Source organism: Podarcis bocagei, assembly GCF_964188305.1.
Source record: "Podarcis bocagei genome assembly, chromosome: 11".
Taxonomy (NCBI): Eukaryota; Metazoa; Chordata; class Lepidosauria; order Squamata; family Lacertidae; genus Podarcis; species Podarcis bocagei.
The window spans coordinates 57,839,692-57,858,698 of NC_138136.1; the positions used below are offsets into that span (position 1 = coordinate 57,839,692).

The 19,007-nt window shown below is 44.9% G+C and overlaps 1 protein-coding gene across 2 annotated transcripts in view; it reads right to left on the minus strand.

Annotated features, from left to right (window-relative positions):
- The window catches only part of SETBP1 (SET binding protein 1), a 281,599-nt gene that overhangs the window by 80,478 nt on the left and 182,114 nt on the right, over positions 1-19,007 (minus strand). For both annotated transcript variants that reach the window (XM_081212635.1, XM_081212636.1), the window contains one exon: positions 1,248-4,719. In XM_081212635.1, the coding sequence (XP_081068761.1) occupies positions 1,248-4,719 (3,472 nt within the window). The remainder of the gene's footprint in view (positions 1-1,247; positions 4,720-19,007) is intronic.

Consider the following 19,007-nt stretch of genomic DNA (forward strand, 5'->3'; position numbering starts at 1 on the left):
CTGGCTCCTTAAACCTTCACTTTTAAGGTAATTTGCCTGACAAAACACACGAATCCAGGCATCCCAAGCCTTAGACCAGGGATGGGGAACTTGTAAGCATATACTGACCAACTTTTCGTGTTTTCTTGACCGCTAGGGTTATGCAGGGAATTAAGAAAACATCTTTCCATAATCGTTACATGGTGCTCTCTGATTTAAAACTTTTACATGTTTTTAATTATATATACATATTGTTGGAAACTGCTTTGTTATGAGACAGCAATGAATAAACATTTTTATGAATAAATAGTGATAAATAAATGGTGGCATCTGTCATCTCTTTACCCACAAACCTTTTTACGTGAGAGCAGTGGCTCTGTCAGGGCTGGGCTTCGGGGACCAAGCGCAGGGCCAGAAAGCTTGGGGAGCCAGTGGTCCTCCTCAAACTGGAGGGTGAAAGCGCTTAATATGCTCATCCCCTTTCTAACTGCTTGAGTGTTTTACATGCAAACAGAACAACCAACAGGGGGACTGAAGAAGACACATAGGGAACTATCCTGACTTGCCTGGACTTGCCTCCAGAATCACAGATTGATTTATGAAGCTGCAGATGAAGCTGTCTTAAACTGAGTCATCTAGCTCTTGACTGCCTACTCTTGACTGCCAGTTCTCCGAGGTTTCAAGTAGAGGGCCTTTCCCTGCACCTGTCACCTAGAAATGCCAGGTATTGAACCCAGGGATTTCTGCATGTAGATCATGTGTTCTACTACCAAGCAATGCCAAAATATCATTCTTGTTTAGCTGTACATGGACTTCTGCACTAAAACAGTCTCTTAGAGTGAGCTCACTATGCTATTTAAGAGTACGCTGCCCACTGGAGAATCGTCATGTTCAAGCCTTCAACCTGGACTCTCCATCAGATGGCCAACACCAACTGCCAATTTGTTCCTCCGCTCCCAAAACTGTCTCCTGCAGTGACTGTTTCACATGGGCATCATTTTGCTTCATTTTATAGCAACAGCAATAACACCATCCAAAGAGAGTAGGTACCAGCTTATAATCTTCTTCCCTTCGCCCCTTCTGTGAAGTGTCTAGATGGCTCTAAACCATTATTTTAAATAACCAACCACCTTGAGTGCATTGACAGAACAGCAGTATACAAACACCATAAATAAACATCAAATAACAGGCATCAAAACACCCAGCTGCAAGGAAAGCAAACACATAAAAAACGGCACTGAGAGGAATATGTGTTTTCAGATTCCTACCTGAAGCTGTCAATGAGTCATAGCAGCTCCTGTCCTTCCTGCTTGTTCTGAAGGTCTGAAGGTCCTTCTCCCTGTATGTTTCGAACCCTTCGAAACTCCTCCTTTTGCTCCCATCATTGTCCCGCTTTTCGCTCAAGGAATTCATCTCGCCAAAGACGTCCAGGGACTCGGACCGTGCGCTGCTGTCAGTGTTCCCAGAATACCTCTTCATGCAAGAGTCCATGGGATCATTGCTTGAGTTACTTTTATCCTTGCTCTGCACCCACTGCTGGGTGTCGGAGAGAGACAACGTAGACAAGGTATCCACTTCGAAGTTGCTCTTGGAAACCTTGTGCCCACTGGTTTCACAATGCTGGTGCTTCTGTTTCTCCTTATGCTTGCTCTTCTCCGTCAGCAAGGAGAGCTCTTTGTCCGAGACGTTTAATCTGTCACTGACCGAATGGCTGGTGAAGCCAGTGGACTTGCTTGTGAAGAGACTGCTCAGGTCGTCGTGAGCCCCCAATATCCGCTCATCCTTGTGTTTGTGCTTATGTTTGTGTTTCCTTTTGTGAAGTCGGCCACTAGTCATGCTTGTCCCTGTGGCCTTTGGAGAGGTCAGTGAAGAATGCACATCCCCAAGGCCAATCCCTACTGGTGTCTGCAGATGGACCCCATGCTTCACTTTATGCTTGGCAGTATTGGGCATCTTCATGTGAGAGCTTGCGTGGAACTGGGGAGGAGGCACGGTGGGCCTCATGAACGGAGAAGCTGCTCCGAGTGTGTGAGACAAGTACAAAGGAGCAGGATACTGACTGTAGTAGCCAAGGTTCATCATAGGCATTGATGTGTAAGGCATTCCATAGGGTGCATAGTAACTCCCACTGGGAATAGGGTAACCAAACCCTTGTAAGAAAGGCACCTTCGTCATGGTGTCATTGGTTTTGGCAGGTCTACCACGCTTCTTCTTAGACTTCATGTCGGACGTCCTGCGAAGATACAGCAAAGGGTCATACTGGATATATGGCATAGGGTAATAGTGATCAAAGTTAATCCTGAAAATGCTGGGATACGGATTCTCGTGGTAAAATGTGTAGCTACGGTGAGAAATCCTGAACACTTGGAACTTGCTGATGAGCTCTTCCAGGTCTGCAAGGAACTGGAGGTCATCTCTGTTCTGCATGTTCTTCCTCTTCCTCTTGTGCTTTGGCTTCTTCATAGTCTCATGAGCGAGAAAGTTATCAACGATGAGATGCTTCTGCCGGTGACTGTGCCTGTTCTTAGTGCTGGTGTCAGACTGAATGACCTCTGGATTGTCCAGGCTGCAGAAGTCAAATGAGTATCTTCTGCGAGATTCCGAAGTCTTCTCCGCTTGGTCGGACGTACTGTTGTTGTCTGTACCGATCCCACTGTCACTCGGTATGGTTTCCTCGCTGTGGGATTCACTCACCGGAGACAGCGTGACCTCCTTCAGGGAACCTATATCACAAAGGTGGGAAGGAGAATTCGCCATGAGCCTGGGTGGGGACAGCTTCCAAGTCCCACCGTGTATTCCTTTCTGAGTTTTTGTGGGAAGAGCGCTGATGGGCTGTAGATTTGGCATAGTCTTTAACTCTGAAAAATTCATTTCAGTGCTGGCAGGGCTAAGGCTGCCGTTAGAGCCCACTAGCTGCGTCGAGAGCGGATGGACGGCTGCTGGTGATGATGATGCCACAAGTGACTGCAAGGTAGAAGGCACTGCTGGGTTTTCTGGCTGGCTGGATACGGGCCTCAAATGTTTCATGGCTGTCTTCGGGTCTTCCAGTGGGGGCTGCAGCTCGGACCTCGGCTTTCTTCCCCTTTTCTTACCAATGTAGATAGTCCCCTTCTTGCTCACGTTTATTTGCTTCCCTAGTCTCGCATCGATGGTGGGAGCCCCTGTGTTGGCTGGCGGCTGCGTTTTCATCTTCAGAGCCATGCTACTCGAGCAAGACAAGATCTGGCTCAAAAGGTTTTTCCTCTTGAGACTCTTCATTTTGTTAATGGTCTTGATGGTCTTCTTATCAAGAACACCAAGCTTGCCAACTTTCTTGTGAAACTTCAGCTCGCTGATGGTGTTCGTATCTTCCCCGGGGGCCATCTGAGCTAACTTCACCAAGTTCCTCCTCCTCTTCCTCTTCTTCGTGCCAGGAAATTCCCGACTGATGGGGCTGACTGGGCTGGTGGACGTTCCTTCATGGATGGTTTCAACAGTGAGCAAAGGCTGTTTTTTTGGTCGCCCCCTCTTCTTCTTGATGGGAGTAATCACAGTAAGACTGTCTGTATTGGTATACAGAGGGCTGGATGGTGTTATGGGATAAGCTGAAGGAGGTTCTACCATCAGTTTCTCAGGGAGGCCTAGAGAAGGTTCCCGGAGCACATTTTTAGGTTTGCTACACGTCCACCTTCGCTTTGCTGCAAACTTCGGGTGCTGAACCTCCGGCTGCTTGCAAGGTGTCGGGGCATCGTGTGTAACGGAAGCAGATGTCACGTGTGTAACTGAAGCAGGCGTCACAACTGCAGACTTTCTGAGCCTGGTGGCATTGGTCGCGGGAGATTTGCTGACTATCTCATTGCTTTCCACTGGTACCAACGGAGGCTCGCTTTCCATCGCTTTCCCTTGCTTTGTAACTCGCAGGTCTTTCTTGCACACCTCTGCCTGTGCGTTAGTCATGCTGGCTACATCGCTGCCCACAGGATGCCTGGGAGGAGAGGTTTTCTCTGGGACACTCTTGTCGACAACGGCTTTTGCAGACTGCCGTTTCTTCCTTTTGTGACCAGGTGTCTCCACTACTGGAGTCTTGATTGGAATAGTAATCCGTACGTGACTTGGATCGTTTTCAGAAGTGTTGGCAGAATGTGGGCTTTGCCTAGGGGGTGATGGCTTAGTTGAGCTGGATTCCTTCTTCCCTTCCATGTTGTCGTGGGTTTTGGCTTCAAATGACTTCTGAGGATTTTTCACCCATTCTATATCTGCATTTTGGATGGTTTGGTTGATCAAGTCTTTCTTACTGGATTTCTTCTTTGTGCTGCCAGTGGGCTGGTTGAGGGCTTCTACCTGTCCCTCTCCCTCTTGACTCACTAGGGGCGAAAAACCATTGCAATCAGACAGTTTGTTTGGCTGGGAAGTTGCGCTGAGACTATTAGACCCTGGGACTGCACTGATTGCTGCAAGGTCTTTATTATTACCGTTTGACAACTGAGCCCAGGTGCTGCTGGCATTAGATTTCTTCACTTGGGACTTGCTGAAAGATACAGTGGGCTCCGAACCAGGGACCTTGGTGGCTTCTCGGTGTGGCTCTGGGGCAATGAAGCAGGCTTGAGGAGCTGGCCCAGATTCAGAGCTCACCGACCAGTCGAGATGATGCTGGTTGTTGCTTTTTTGCTGGTGCCGCGATTTTAAGGTGTCACTGGTGAAGTCTTGCTGGAGAACGGGATCATAGTGCACAGCAGAATGCTTTGGCAGTCTGTCATAAACCTGGGAATGAGAAAAAGAGAAAAGAAGAGAAAAAAAGTTAGGGCTTCTGATCCCTGAAAATAATTTGCCAGAATGGGTTTTTGTTTTCTTGCAAAATGAAAACAAAGCAAACAAACCCACAATATAATAAATATTCTTATACTAAATATATGTATTTTAGGAAATAAGCAACTTGTGGGTCTTTGGACTGCAATAAATACAGTGGTACCTTGGAAGTCGAACGGAATCTGCTCCAGAAGTCCGTTTGACTTCCAAAAGGTTTGGGAACCAAGGTGCAGCTTCCGATTGGCTGCAGCAAACTCTTGCAGCCAATTGGAGGCTGTGGAAGTCACGTTGGACATTCGGGTTCCAAAGAACGTTCGGAAACCGCAACAAATACTTCTGGTTTTCAATCATTTGGGAGCCAAAAGGTTCAACTCCCAAGGTGTTTGAAAACCAAGGTGCAACTGTAATTGTTTGTTCTGTTTGTAAAAAGGGGCTATGTACAGAATAGAACAACCTGGGACCAGTGAACTTAAAACAGCACCCTTCTGTTCTTTACTCCCCTGTCTATGCACTGGAAGAACACCTTTCCATGGTGAGATATCTATGACTATACTTTCTACGGTGAAAGAAATGGAAGGACCTTTATACTGAGTGTCACAAGAATTCATGCTCCAAATTGGAAAAAAAGAGTTCGGCACAAATCCAAAGCTTGCTGTCACATTCTCTTACACAGCAGATCCATTAAAAAACAAAACAAACCCCTGAAATATCCTGGCTCCCATTCACCTTTCTTTTCCTAATTCCATTTTTTTCCATTATTTCAGAAGACTTTACAAGAGCTAGCATAGCATTTTCTCATTTAAAAGTAGCATTTTAGAAAAAAGAGATGCTATAGACCAGGAATGGGCAGGAGGTAGACTGGAATCTGGTCTCGGTTGGCAAGGATTTCCGATTCCCAGTTGCTTAACAATAAACACAACAAAATGACCAACCCCAACACCCTGAAATTGTATTCTTGAAATTAAGAAAGCTTTCAGGAAGGACACCAGGAGTGAAAGGATTGAGTTTAATCCTGGTGCTCAAAAACAAATTTACGGGCTCAGAAATGCTCATGTTAGTCACTTTACATCTGGCACCAACTAGCAGATTTCAGTATTCTAGTAAAAAGGAACAAGCAAAGGTATATCCTGCAAGCCTGACATGTGTCCACCAGCTACAAAGAAATGAAATGACAGCAGGGCACAGTGGTTAGAGCAAGCTCTCCCAGTCCATTCAGATGTGTTGGTCTATTGCTCCAGTCAACCAGACTGGAGGTTAGATTTCGAGTTACCACCATTCCGGTCAAGTTGCTCTCTTTTGGATTGGACCAAATCTGACCCAATTCACAGCCCTGAATTTCAGGTTCTGCCTACAGAATCCAGGTTCCTGCTTTCTACCCCGATACCGTAAGATTCTCTTAGTTTCCTCCTACTTGTCAAGGCTGATCATTTGGGGGCGAGCGCATGTGCGGGAGGACAGGGATCTTTCCGCGTGCTTGACTGCTGCATGGTAACCACAGATCCTGTGGCTCAGAGCAGGTTGAGTTTCATTAGCTGCAACTGATACGTGTAGACTGTTTACTCAGAATAACTGGCACAGCCAGCTGAAATTAATGCACTCAGAGCGCATTTTGCTCCCAGTGTCTCCATCTGGCTCTCCGCCTGATCCTGTTGCTCCTAATGTTTTGGCTTCTCTTTGCCCCGCTGGGTGAACTGCACTGTCAAAAGGCAGGGAGGAGAACAAACACAAAAGCAGCAGCCGACATGCCAAAGTAATGAGAAAGAGAGAGAGAGAGAGAGAGAGAGAGAGAGAGAGAGAGAGAGACTTTAAAACAACCACCAGCAGCAGATTGGGTAAGACAGGCTACACGGCAGTCAGTGGTTTGCAGTATAGCGCCCAGTGGCTAAGAGCCTGAGCTTTGAATCAGGAAGTGTCTGCTGCAAATCTCACCACCGCCATGAATTCAACAAGTGGCTTGAGATGAAGTCCCTATCTCCTTGCCTTCCTAGCCTCACCATCTGCTCCCTTCATGCTCTTCAACTTTTAAGAAGTGGCAAAAAGCTCCGTTCATATGTTGTGAGTGCTGTCATGTCTTCAGTCCAACATATGAATCGATTGCTTACAGACACGGACTTTGTTTGGATAAATATATTGATATTTGGAATGAGTTTCTACTGAATAGGGTAGGTTATTAATAATCATATGTATATTAGCATATACCTACATCTATATCTTAGGGACGCGGCTGGCGCTGTGGGTTAGACCACAGAGCCTAGGACTTGCCGATCAGAAGATTGGTGGTTTGAATCCCTGCAATGGGGTGAGCTACCGTTGCTCAGTCCCTGCTCCTGCCAACCTAGCAGTTCGAAAGCATGTCAAAGTGCAAGTAGATAAATAGGTACCGCTCCTGCAGGAAGGTAAACGGCGTTTCCATGTGCTGCTCTGGTTCACCAGAAACGGCTTAGTCATGCTGGCCACATGACCTGGAATCTGTACGCCGGCTCCCTTGGCCAATAAAGCGAGATGAGCGACACAACCCCAGAGTCGGCCATGACTAGACCTAATGGTCAGGGGTCCCTTTACCTTTTTATATCTATATCTATCATCTATCACCTATCTATCATCTATCTATCTATCTATCTATCATCTATCTATCTATCTATCTATCTATCTATCTATCTATCTATCTATCATCTATCTATCATCATCATCTATCATCTATCTATCTATCTATCTATCATCTATCTATCTTCTATCTATCTATCTATCTATCTATCTATCTATCTATCTATCTATCTATCATCTATCTATCATCTATCTATCCAACTATCATCTATCTATTTATCATCTATCTATCGCTATATATATTCTGAGGCCCTCCTTCATGTGCCTCCTACACGAGAAAGGGGCCTTCTCTGCAGTGGCTCTCCATCTGCGGAATGCTCTCCCCAGGAAAGTTCGCCTGGCACCTTCAATATACACCTTTGGAGGCCAGGCAAAAACGTTCATTTTTAGCCAGGCCTTTGGTTGATCTGATTTACATCCTATGCCCTTAAAAAGATTTTTTTTTTGGGGGGGGGGACTATTGAGTTGCTACTGCTGCTGCTGCTGCTGTTGTTGTTATGTATTTTGTGGTTTTGTATCTTGATTTTATTCTGTGAACTGCCCTGAGCCCCCCTGGGTACAGGGCAGTATATAAATTTAATCAATCAATCAATCAATCAATCAATCAATCTCACATTTTTCTTCGTCTTCCCCTTTTCACTTTATTTTGAAAAAAAACACTTTGAAATACTACTACTAATAATAATAATACTAATAATAGCGGCAAAAAGCTTGTCCTGACTAAGGTGCAGTAAATCACTTGTGAGGTGAATGGATCAGCAATAAGGTATTCCTGTTAAAACAACTGCCACGACCGCTGCATATTGGTCCAACATGTTGAACTGAATTTCACACTGAGGGCAGTGTTTAAGTGACTGGATCAATGGCTGCTGTTATAATTCTGTCACTTGTAGCAAAAGGATCAGTTTTTTTGTGTGTGGGAGCTACGGGTATCCCAGTATGTATTGGAGTGGGGGGTGGGAATCTGCCCAAACTAGATCTGCTGATAGTTTGCAGGCCTGGCATGGAGGGCTTGCTCAATCCACGGTTTCCCACTCCAAACGTAATAGCAAACAATGGTTTGATGAAACCAGGAAGTAACCTATTAAGTGTTATGCACGAAAGAAAAGGAAGACATGTTGTGCCCACGGGCTCATTCCCCAGTCCATGAGTTGGAGAGTCATCTGAATTCAGCCATTATCAACTTGCGCTTTCCTCAGAGTTTCTTGTATGTATTGGCTACACCAAATCCTTCAAATTGTCTCAAAATTTCACTTTAGAGGACAGCTCTAGCAATATCCAGAAACAACCTACCGCGGCAAATGCTATCACTCTTAACATTCTAAAATCCTCAATGTCCTTTCCAAGCAGGAATCTCCAAAAGTGACTCTTTAGGCAAAACCCAATGTTGCCACCAATGGCAGGGCAAGATGGACTATACTATCAACATATCTCTTATATTCAAGGATGAATGAGAGAAATTGAGCGAGATACGCATTTGGTCACCATCTTTGTGGGCCAAGGGTCTGAGAAAAATGCTGCTTCTAGAATGTTTGATTGGGATGAATGAATGAAGAAGTTCTTAGCCTTGGCTGACGCCTCCCTGCCTAAGAAATTATCTTCTCTATTTATTGACGACACGCCTCAAACTTTATGCAGACAGTCTAATCACCCTCTATTCAAACCCTTCTCTAATATTCAAGCACACCGACAGCTGTGACACGGAGGTGGTATAACAGCCAAAGCGAGGTTACTCTGTAATCTAGAGATCAAGCACGCAGGGAAGAGATCATAAAACAAGTTCTTCGTGTTGTTTTTCGAGGGAGAAGGAAGATCAGCTCCTAACCTGCGCGTAACCCCTCTCCCTAATGCCCATGAACCACCTTCTCAGAGAGGAATCAGTTAGATTGTTTGACAGGAAGCTGGCTCACAAATCAAAGTTAATACAGTGCAAAGTTAATACAGGACACGGGTGGCGCTGTGGGTTAAACCACAGAGCCTAGGACTTGCGAATCAGAAGGTCGGCAGTTCGAATCCCCATGACGGGGTGAGCTCCCATTGCTCGGTCCCTGCTCCTGCCAACCTAGCAGTTCGAAAGCACGTCAAAGTGCAAGTAGATAAATAGGTACCACTCGGGCAGGAAGGTAAACAGCATTTCCGTGAGCTGCTCTGGTTCGCCAGAAGTGGCTTGGTCATGCTGGCCACATGACCCGGAAGCTGTACGCCGGCTCCCTCGGCCAATAAAGCTAGATGAGCGCCGCAACCCCAGAGTCAGTCATGACTGGACCTAATGGTCAGGGGTCCCTTTACCTTTACCTCAGGTTAAGAACTTAATTCGTTCTGGAGGTCTGTTCTTAACCTGAAGTGTCTGTAACCCGAGGTACCACTGTACCTTGATGCCCTCTCATTTAAAGCATTGGGAGATCCATCTGCAAAAAACACACACACACCACAGTACCTCAAATGTAATTCTCTATTAAGAAGCTTTATCTGGATAGATAAGCAGCTGGTTCCCATGTCACTAATTGCTGTCTGCTGTGATTTTAAAACATCTGCACCATTGTGCTCGTCATTTTCATATTCTAATCACTCTGAATCTTGCGAGGAGCGGGGGAAATAAAATAAAATAAAAAGACATATCGCTGATTGTTTCCCTGGGTTCATTAGTACACAGCCTCCTCGCAGAAAGCATTAAAGGGCAAACCGAGCGTTGATTGGCTGCCAGTTCATTTCTGAGCCAAATTCAAGGTGTTCACATTAGTATTTAAAGCCCTAAATATTTGAGAGACAACCTCTTTTGGAAAATGCCAGTACCCAAGACTGTTTAAGAAGTGTTGGCAAATGGAGTTGGCACCAAATTTCCACCTAGAATGAAAACTGAAGTGGATATGGGATGGTGATTAGGGAAAATATCTGCTTTTTTTTTTTTAAAAAAAAAGGGAATTTCAGTAAGATTACACAAATGCCTCGTGTGAAGCTGAAGTATACCTCTTAGACCATCTCTAACTCTACAAGATGCTTTCTTGGCTCCAAAACCTCAGACCCTTTTACTGGAGAAGTTGGGGAATTACACTGGTCCTGAAAGACCTACATTGGTTCCCAGTACGTTTCCGAGCACAATTCAAAGTGTTGGTCCTGACCTTTAAAGCCCTAAACAGACTTGACCTTTAGACCTGAAGGAATCTCTCCACCCCCATTGTTCAGCCCAGACACTGAAGTCCAGCACTGAGGGCTTTCTGGTGATTCCCTCACTGCATGAAATGAAGCTACAGGGAACCAGGCAGAGGTCCTTCTCGGTAGTGGCACCTGCCCTGTGGAACGCCCTCCCATCAGATGTCAAGGAGATGAGTAACTATGTAACCTTTAGAAGACCTCTGAAGGCAACCCTGTATAGGGAAGCCTTTTAATGTATAATGTTTCATTATGCTTTTATCTATGTTGGGGCAACCCAATCAGATGGATGGGATACAAATCATAAAATTGTTGTAATTGTTGTTGTTAATTCTGGGTCCCTACATGTAGACTATGAGCTTTAAATAAGCTACGCGTCCTTAGGGCAAGTTACACACACATCTTTAGTTAAAAGAACTTCCTATTTGTGTTGATTTTGGGGAGCTGGGAAGAGCTATAGCTTCAAGTTTCGTTCTATATTTAGTCCTGAACTGCTTGGTTCGCTTTTTAGCCAAATACTAATGAAATATTGCTGTAAAGCTGGTGGGTCCTCCCTCCCTCCACCCCCAACTTTGTCCATCTCTAGGGATGTTTTTTTCAACAACAGCCTAGCTATCTTCAGAGGGCAGTATTAGGAGGAACAGACTCTGGGAAAATCCGGAACAATAGAATTCTTCTGTCAACTTGAACAAAGGGCCCGTCACTGCTGACATAACAAATCCATTTAAATATTGTGCCTGAGCGCAACACAGTTTGGCGGTTCGGTTTTTAGGCAGCTGTGTGAGAACAATCGGACCTTAAGTACAGTACAACAGCCCTACTTACAAAAACTTGACCCCTCCCACACCAAGCGGATAACCCTGCTTTGAACAATGCGGCAGTGTCAAGCCGCTTTAAATGGGCTTCAAGTACTGCTTAGAAATGCCAAGGTTTTGACACTGTAGGCAAAGAGGTTGCGACGACTTTCAGAGGGATTGCTTCTGTGCATCGACTATTTCATGCAAAGCAACTCCACCTTTGAAAACGTCCCCATTCCCTGACAAAGAACGGGTATTATTAACACAGTGTGGCTGGGAAGGCTGCCCTTTCCAGAAAGGGGATGCCATCTAACTTTCAAGGGCTTTAAGCATCAACACATCACAGGATGCAGGAACACTAGAGGAATCCCATGAGATCTGCCTCTACTGATCAAGTGACCTTTGCAGATGTCCAAGCCAGTGTTAGAAACTCAGACATACAAGCTAGGCACCAAATGGCCCCTTAAACCAGGGTTTTTGTCGCCAAAATGGAATATGTAGTCAGTGGCATAGCAAGGCCAGGTGGTACCCGGAAAATTTCTTGTCTCCCCCTCCCATTGAATTTCTGCTTTGTTTTTGCCTGCAAAAATGGTTTGACTTTATTTCATATTTTCTTACAAAGGAATGTGGATTCTGGGCCTCTGATAACAAGCAGGCGACTGTGGACTTAAATCTACAGGATGGATTGTGTTATGGCTTGTGTTATTTTATTTATAACAGGCATGTCCCAAGAGACTGTGATCTACTCCCACCATTAATTGACCAATGTTGTTGAGATTTTTTTGCTGAGATCGCCACAGAGTCTATTTTGTTACCCCCCTCAGAGGTAACACCCGGGGCGAACCGTCCCCACCTTGTAGTTGCCATTTGGGGGAGCAGGTGGTTCGAAAGTCATATTATTCTTTTTTTGTACCTGCTATTCATTCTGATTGTGCAGACAAAATATCACAGACAGAATTCTATAAGGTGTGTTGTTAGTATGTAAAAGCAGGCAAAATCCAAGGAATCCCAGGCATGAACCGCACGATTTCTGTTCTCATGCTGAAGCAAAGTTCTTAACCCGAGGTACTATTTCTGGGTTAGTGGAGTCTGTAACCTGAAGCGTATATAACCTGAAGCATCTGTAACCCAAGGCACCACTGTAATAATAAATTATTATTATTATTATTATTATTATTATTATTATTATTATTATTATTATTATTATTGGCTCAGGAGCAGACCAGACTAGCTTTATATATTTTTTTTTCCTGGCCAGGGTGGCAAGTCTAATTATACTGGGTAAAATTAAATCTGTAGCCAAATCCTCGCTGTAAAGGAAAACATCTCTATTTATTCTACTACCTTGCATTGATTTTGTTTTACCTTCTGAAGGGAGGGAGCACAGATTTGGATCTGAAAAAGCCAATGTAAATATGAAGGCAAACAAATCTACCCTTGAAAAGTTCAGAAGACACATTTTGGATGTTCATTAATATTAACAAGTTTTGAACTGCGCATTTGTACCCTTCCAAGAAGCACAGCAATGTTTGTTTGCGTTTGAAGAAGTGCGCGGGAGCCTTTGATCACTCGCGGTACTCCGTGGCGTTCACCTACATTCAAGTCGTTTGTTTGCATTTGTTGATTTGCATTTTGTTCTGCTCTGGAATTTAGGAGGACAGATTTACAGGATGTTGAAGGCAGCAGCTTACTTGTCAAAGGCACCCAACAGGTTGCCGCAACAAGCAGCTGGCTTTTATGGTGCTGGGTGGCAGGAGAGGGATGTAGCAGCAGCTACATCCCATCTTTGGGACCAAGGCTTAAGCAGAATCCTGGAGGCTGGAGAATCCAGAGTCAGGAAAGCAGGCATAGAAGGCTATGCTGAATGTTGCCCAAGGAAAACCCAAGTCTGTTTCCCCAACTTGGGTCTCCGGCTGTTTTTGTACTACAACTCCCATCATCCCTAGCTAGCAGGACCAGTGGTCAGGGGTGATGGGAATTGTAGTTCAAAAACAGCTGGAGACCCAAGTTGGGGAAACACTGCTTTAGATAGTGCTATCAAGTCAGGGGGGACCGATAGGTTTTCTGTGATGGTTGAGTCAACCAGGAACAACCCTATGGACCTCTGGTTCTTTGATCGGTAAACCTTGAATTGCTTACCACAAAAGGCAGCAGGTCACAGATCTCCAAAGTTCCACATTTTAGACCTGGTGGCTCCCCACAACATTGCCCAGATTTGACAAATGAATGACAATCAGGCAAGTGAGCCATAAATTCATCTGATGAATTTATATGCCATCTTTCAATATGAAATAGGGAAGTACTGAAAATCTTTCAGAAGCTAAAAACTGAAGGCAACAAGGTGGACTTTTTGGGAAAAGGATTCCATAACCAAAAAGGCCCTCTCTCTGGTTGTTAGCTACCTTAGCTTTGAAGGCAGGAACACCTGGAGCAAGGCCTTGGATGACGACTGTAATGGGCAGGCAGGTAGATGCAGAGGCAGATATTCTATTGGGTATCCCAGCCCCATGTCTGGGAGGGATGGGGAATCAGATATTACTGGATGCCCAGTTCCCATCAGTTGCAACCTGCATGGCCAATGGTCAGACATGATGGGAGTTTAAGTTCAACAGTCACTAGAGGGTCACATCGAAGAGGGAGCAATTTGAATTGTGCTCTGATGCAAGGCAGCAACCAGTGTCACCTCGTAAGTATTGGTGAGATATGTCTCCAACAACAGATCCCTGCCAAAAGTCTAGCAAGTCCGTGTTTTGGATTTGCTGTAGTTTCCAAACAGCCCTCAACGGCGATCCCAGGTACAAAGCAAACCAACTAATGGAGCTAAAGTTGATTCGTAGGTAACAGCAAAATTCTAATCGATGATAGAACAATGTCAGGGCCACTGCTCATTTCTCTGCTGCTACCACCTGGGCAACAACACCTGTCTGCTGTCCTGCAACACTGCAATATGAACTGCTGCAAGAACTTCTGCTGAGGCTCCTTTGTGTGGAAGACCAGAAGTTTGGGTCATGCAATCATGGCTATACTCATTTAAAATAAAAATCTTACGTTAAGTTGTAAGGAGGACCATATTAGACCTTTGCTGTAGCTAAGCCTTGGACTCCTCCCACATCTCTTGTGCACCTCTCTGAACAACAACCACAACAAAAGTGAGCTAGGGCCAGTCATCAGCTCTCAGCCTAACCTACATCACAGAGTTGTTATGAGATTAAAGTAGAGAGCAAAGGGAACCATGTATGCCATCTAAATGGCCTCAGCCCAGTATACCTAAAGGAGCGCCTCCACCCCCATCGTTCTGCCCAGACGCTGAGGTCCAGCGCCGAGGGCCTTCTGGTGGTTCCCTCATTGCGAGAAGCAAAACTACAGGGAACCAGACAGAGGGCCTTCTCGGTAGTGGCGCCTGCCCTGTGGAACGCCCTCCCATCAGATGTCAAAGAGATAAACAACTACGTGGCATTTAGAAGACATCTGAAGGCAGCCCTGTTTAGGGAAGATTTTAATGTGTGACATTTTAATGTATTTTTAATCTTTGTTGGAAGCCTCCCAGAGTGGCTGGGGAAACCCAGCCAGATGGACGGGGTACAAATAATAAATTATTATTATTATTATTATTATTATTATTATTATTATTATTATTATTATTATCTTGACTCCTTGGAAGAAGGTCAGAAAGAAATATAACAGCAGCAGCAGCTGCTTTAGATTATCTAGAGTTTTACTCACTAGGCCACAGTACCTCCTGTATCTTCCACCTCTTTCTGCTCTGCAACTTCCTTGCTAAAACAAACAGAAGAAACTCACATGTATCATAAACCTGCTGTGCTCAGTGAAATAAAGTTCTCTGGGGGGGATCTTTCCAGGTACTTCTGTGCACAGCAAAACCTGATTTTGCTGGTGTGAAAGGTAAGGGCAGAGCTGCAGCAAATGTTGCAAACACAGAGAACGTGTCTCAGCCCGAGTAAATATTTAAACAACGGGCGTATAAAACAGAAGCTCTGGAAAGGAACCTTGTGCAAAAGCAAGAGTGGGAGGATCTGCGTTAATCTTTCATAAACCAAACCTTGAGTTGCTTCTTCACCAAACATCTATTTCTCAGCCAAGAGTTCTGATTAAGGGAAAGCAGACTGACAACTGTGGTAAAGTGCAGCTTTAGATTGCCAGTATTTCCTGGCGCTTGATGAACAGAGGAGCCTGCCTTTGACTAAGGAAATGCCAAAGGCTCAGGCTTCGCGGTTCTGCTAGCCTTGGCAAACGAGGGGATGCCCTCTGGTTGGCATGGTGAGCAGCCAGCCTTACTGCCAGCTCTGAAGCTACAGGTAGGCAGAGATAATCCGGGCAGTTGCATGGCCATTCCTGAGACATTCCCAGTACCAAAGGTGGGAGTAAGTTTTGGGTTGTTGGGCCCAGAGAACCTTGGCTTGGATTTCCACATTCAGTTCAGACCAGGCCAACAATGCCCGAAGAAAGGAAGAACAAAGCTGTTGTGATGCTTTGGTCTGCCAGACAAAACAAGACATTACAGACAATGGGAAAACTCTTATCAAAATATAAGCCTAACTAATGTGGTACCAGTCTAAATGACTCTGATGGCTGTTGAAGCAGATATCCTCTTGGAAGCTATTCAACATTTGGGGGGCTGGAATCTACTTTAGCTTACCAAACACTGCCAAAGGTTCATCTTTGTTCCATGGACTTGAAGCATGCAAAGTCTCAAGATGGAGAAGAAGAAGAAGAAGAAGAAGAAGAAGAAGAAGAAGAGGAGGAGGAGGAGGAGGAGTTTGGATTTGATACCCCACTTTTTCACTACTCTAAGGAGTCTCAAAGCGGCTAACAATCTCTTTTCCCTTCCTCCCCCACAACAAACACTCTGTGAGGTGAGTGAGGCTGAGAGACTTCAAAGAAATGTGACTAGCCCAAGGTCACCCAGCAGCTGCATGTGGAGAAGCGGGGAATCGAACCCAGTTCACCAGATTACGAGTCCACTGCTCTTAACCACTACACCACACTGGTTGAGAGATGCACCACTTCTACATGGGAAAGTAAGAGTGGTTAAGAATAAACATGGTATCCCATGTGAAGTGACTTGGGAGCCTTTGACAGATAAACATGACACCTGCGAGGAATGGATTTGGGAGGTCTTGATTGTGATAGAGAAGAAACAGGAAGAGAGGGCCATAAAAGGTTATTGTATGTGGTGGCAATGTAAAATCATTAAAAAGGCCTGGGAGAAGACATACAAAGACTGAAAAAGGTTTGGGAAAATGACTGTTGTTAAAAAATATTGAAGTCATGATATTGAGATATTCAGGTTTTGTTGGACTTACTGAACAAAAGACTTTGTTCCTGTACTCAAGTGTGGACGCCAGGCCAAAACCAGCCAGGCCAGAAGGAAGAAGCCACTGCCAAAGAAGATAAAGAAGATTGGCAAAATAAACTATTGAATTATGCAGGACAAATTAGTTAACTTGAAACCCAGAAAGAAAGAGGACTTCGAAATTTAAAAAGGGATAAATGTTCAATGCATAGCTTTAAAGCTTTTGCGTATAGATTTTTACATTAGTATAACTTTCAAAACTCACTTGTAATAAGATGAAGTAGATTTAAGCTTGAAATATTAAGTGTGTGAGGTTTTAAGGATGTGTGCAAACGAATATCAAGCCATGAAACCAAGAAGGGGGGAAAGGGAGGGAAGCCAACCAAAATTATGGTTTAAAAATCTGGTCGTATCTGAAGAAGTGTGCATGCACACGAAAGCTCATACCAAGAACTAACTTAGTTGGTCTTTAAGGTGCTACTGGAAGGAATTTTTTTATTTTGACTATGGCAGACCAACACGGCTACCTATCTACTACTGGAACCATGGAAGGCACCACATTGAGCCGTATGAAATGGAAGTCCATGTTATCTGAAGAAGTGTGCATGCACACGAAAGCTCATACCAAGAACTAACTTAGTTGGTCTTTAAGGTGCTACTGGAAGGAATTTTTTTATTTTGGTTTAAAAATCTGTTGAAGTTGTTTTGGAAAATGTAATAAATTGTTATGGGGGAAAAAAAGAGATGCACCACTTCTACTGTCCTAGGATTCACTTGTCGTTTATGGTGACCTAATACCTGCGATACCTGTTTTTTCTCCCTTGGTGCTCTGGGTCAACTTGCAAGCCATCTAGCTTAATCTGACCAAACTGGGACATTGCTTAATCCATGCTGTCAAAGACTCATTCTCACAATTTAAGGAGGATGTTGAGAAACTGGGGCGTGTGCAGAGGAGGACAACCAAGATGATCAAAGGTCTGGAAACCAAGCTGTATGATGAACGTTTGAAGGAGCTGGGTAGGTTTAGCCAGGAAAGGAGGAGATTGAGAGGAGACATGATTGCCATCTTCAACTATCTCAAGGGTTGCCCCATGGAAGAGGGAATAAGCTTGTTTCCCCCTCTGCTCTGGAATGTAGGACACAAACCAATGACTTCAAGAAAGGAGATTCCAACAAAACACCAGGAAGAGCTGTTCAACAGTGGAACAGTCTCCCTTGGGAAGTTGTGGACTCTCCTTCCTTGGAGGTCCTTAAGCAGAGGTTGGGTGGCCATCTGTCATGGATGCTTTAGTTGAGATCCCTGCATTGCAGGGGGTTGGACTAGATGACCCTCAGAACCCCTTCCCACTCTACAATTCTACGATTCTATTATTCATCTCAGGAATTTCAATCTGCAGGTGTCTATTATATCTCACCATTTCCTCTCCCGTTTCCCCCGTCCAGTGTGAATTTACACCTAATAAAACTTGCAAAATTGCATGTTACTTTTGGCACATAAATACACAGAACTAGGCTGCGTCATGGGGCATGAAAGCCCAGCGATACAGCCACTCCGCCGGAAAGCTTGCTGCAGAGAAAATGACGTGGAGGCCCTTTTATGATCTGAGAAATGACTGTTTTTACAGCGCACTAAATAAAGCCTGCTATTGGAGATGGAGCTTTGTAATTGAAGAAGCTTCTGCTCTTGCTGGGAGGCACTCAGACACAGAGCATGCAGAAATGGGTGTGCGGATCTGAGCACTTTCCTACATTACAGAGAGCCTTCAGTGTGAAACTGCTCCCTGCCCTCCTGCAAGTGACACAGGCCCTTGTTTAAAGCAGCTAGAGCAGCGGTTCTCAACCTGTGGGTCCCCAGATGTTGTTGGACTACAACTCCCATCATCCCTGAGCTCTGGCCTTCTACGCAGGGATGATGGGAGTTGTAGTCCAACAACATCTGGGGACCCACAGGTTGAGAACCGCTGAGCTAGAGAAAGCCAGGGTGAAGGTTCACTGTTGTCTGCAACCAGGTCTGCACAGCCCATGGGTAGGCAAACTAAGGCCTGGAGGCCGGATCTGGCCCAATCACCTTCTAAATCTGGCCCATGGACGGTCTGGGAATCAGTGTGTTTTACCATGAGCAGAATGTGTCCTTTTATTTAAAATGCATCTCTGGGTTATTTGTGGGGCCTGTCTGGTGTTTTTACATGAGTAGAATGTGTGCCTTTATTTAAAACGTATCTCTGGGTTATTTGTGGGGCATAGGAATTCGTTCCATTTTTTTCTCCAAAATATAGTCCGGCCCCCACAAGGCCTGAGGGACAGTGGACTGGCCCCCTGCTGAAAAAGTTTGCTGACCCCTGGTACAGCCATTCCATGTGTGCTTTTATTTAAAATGC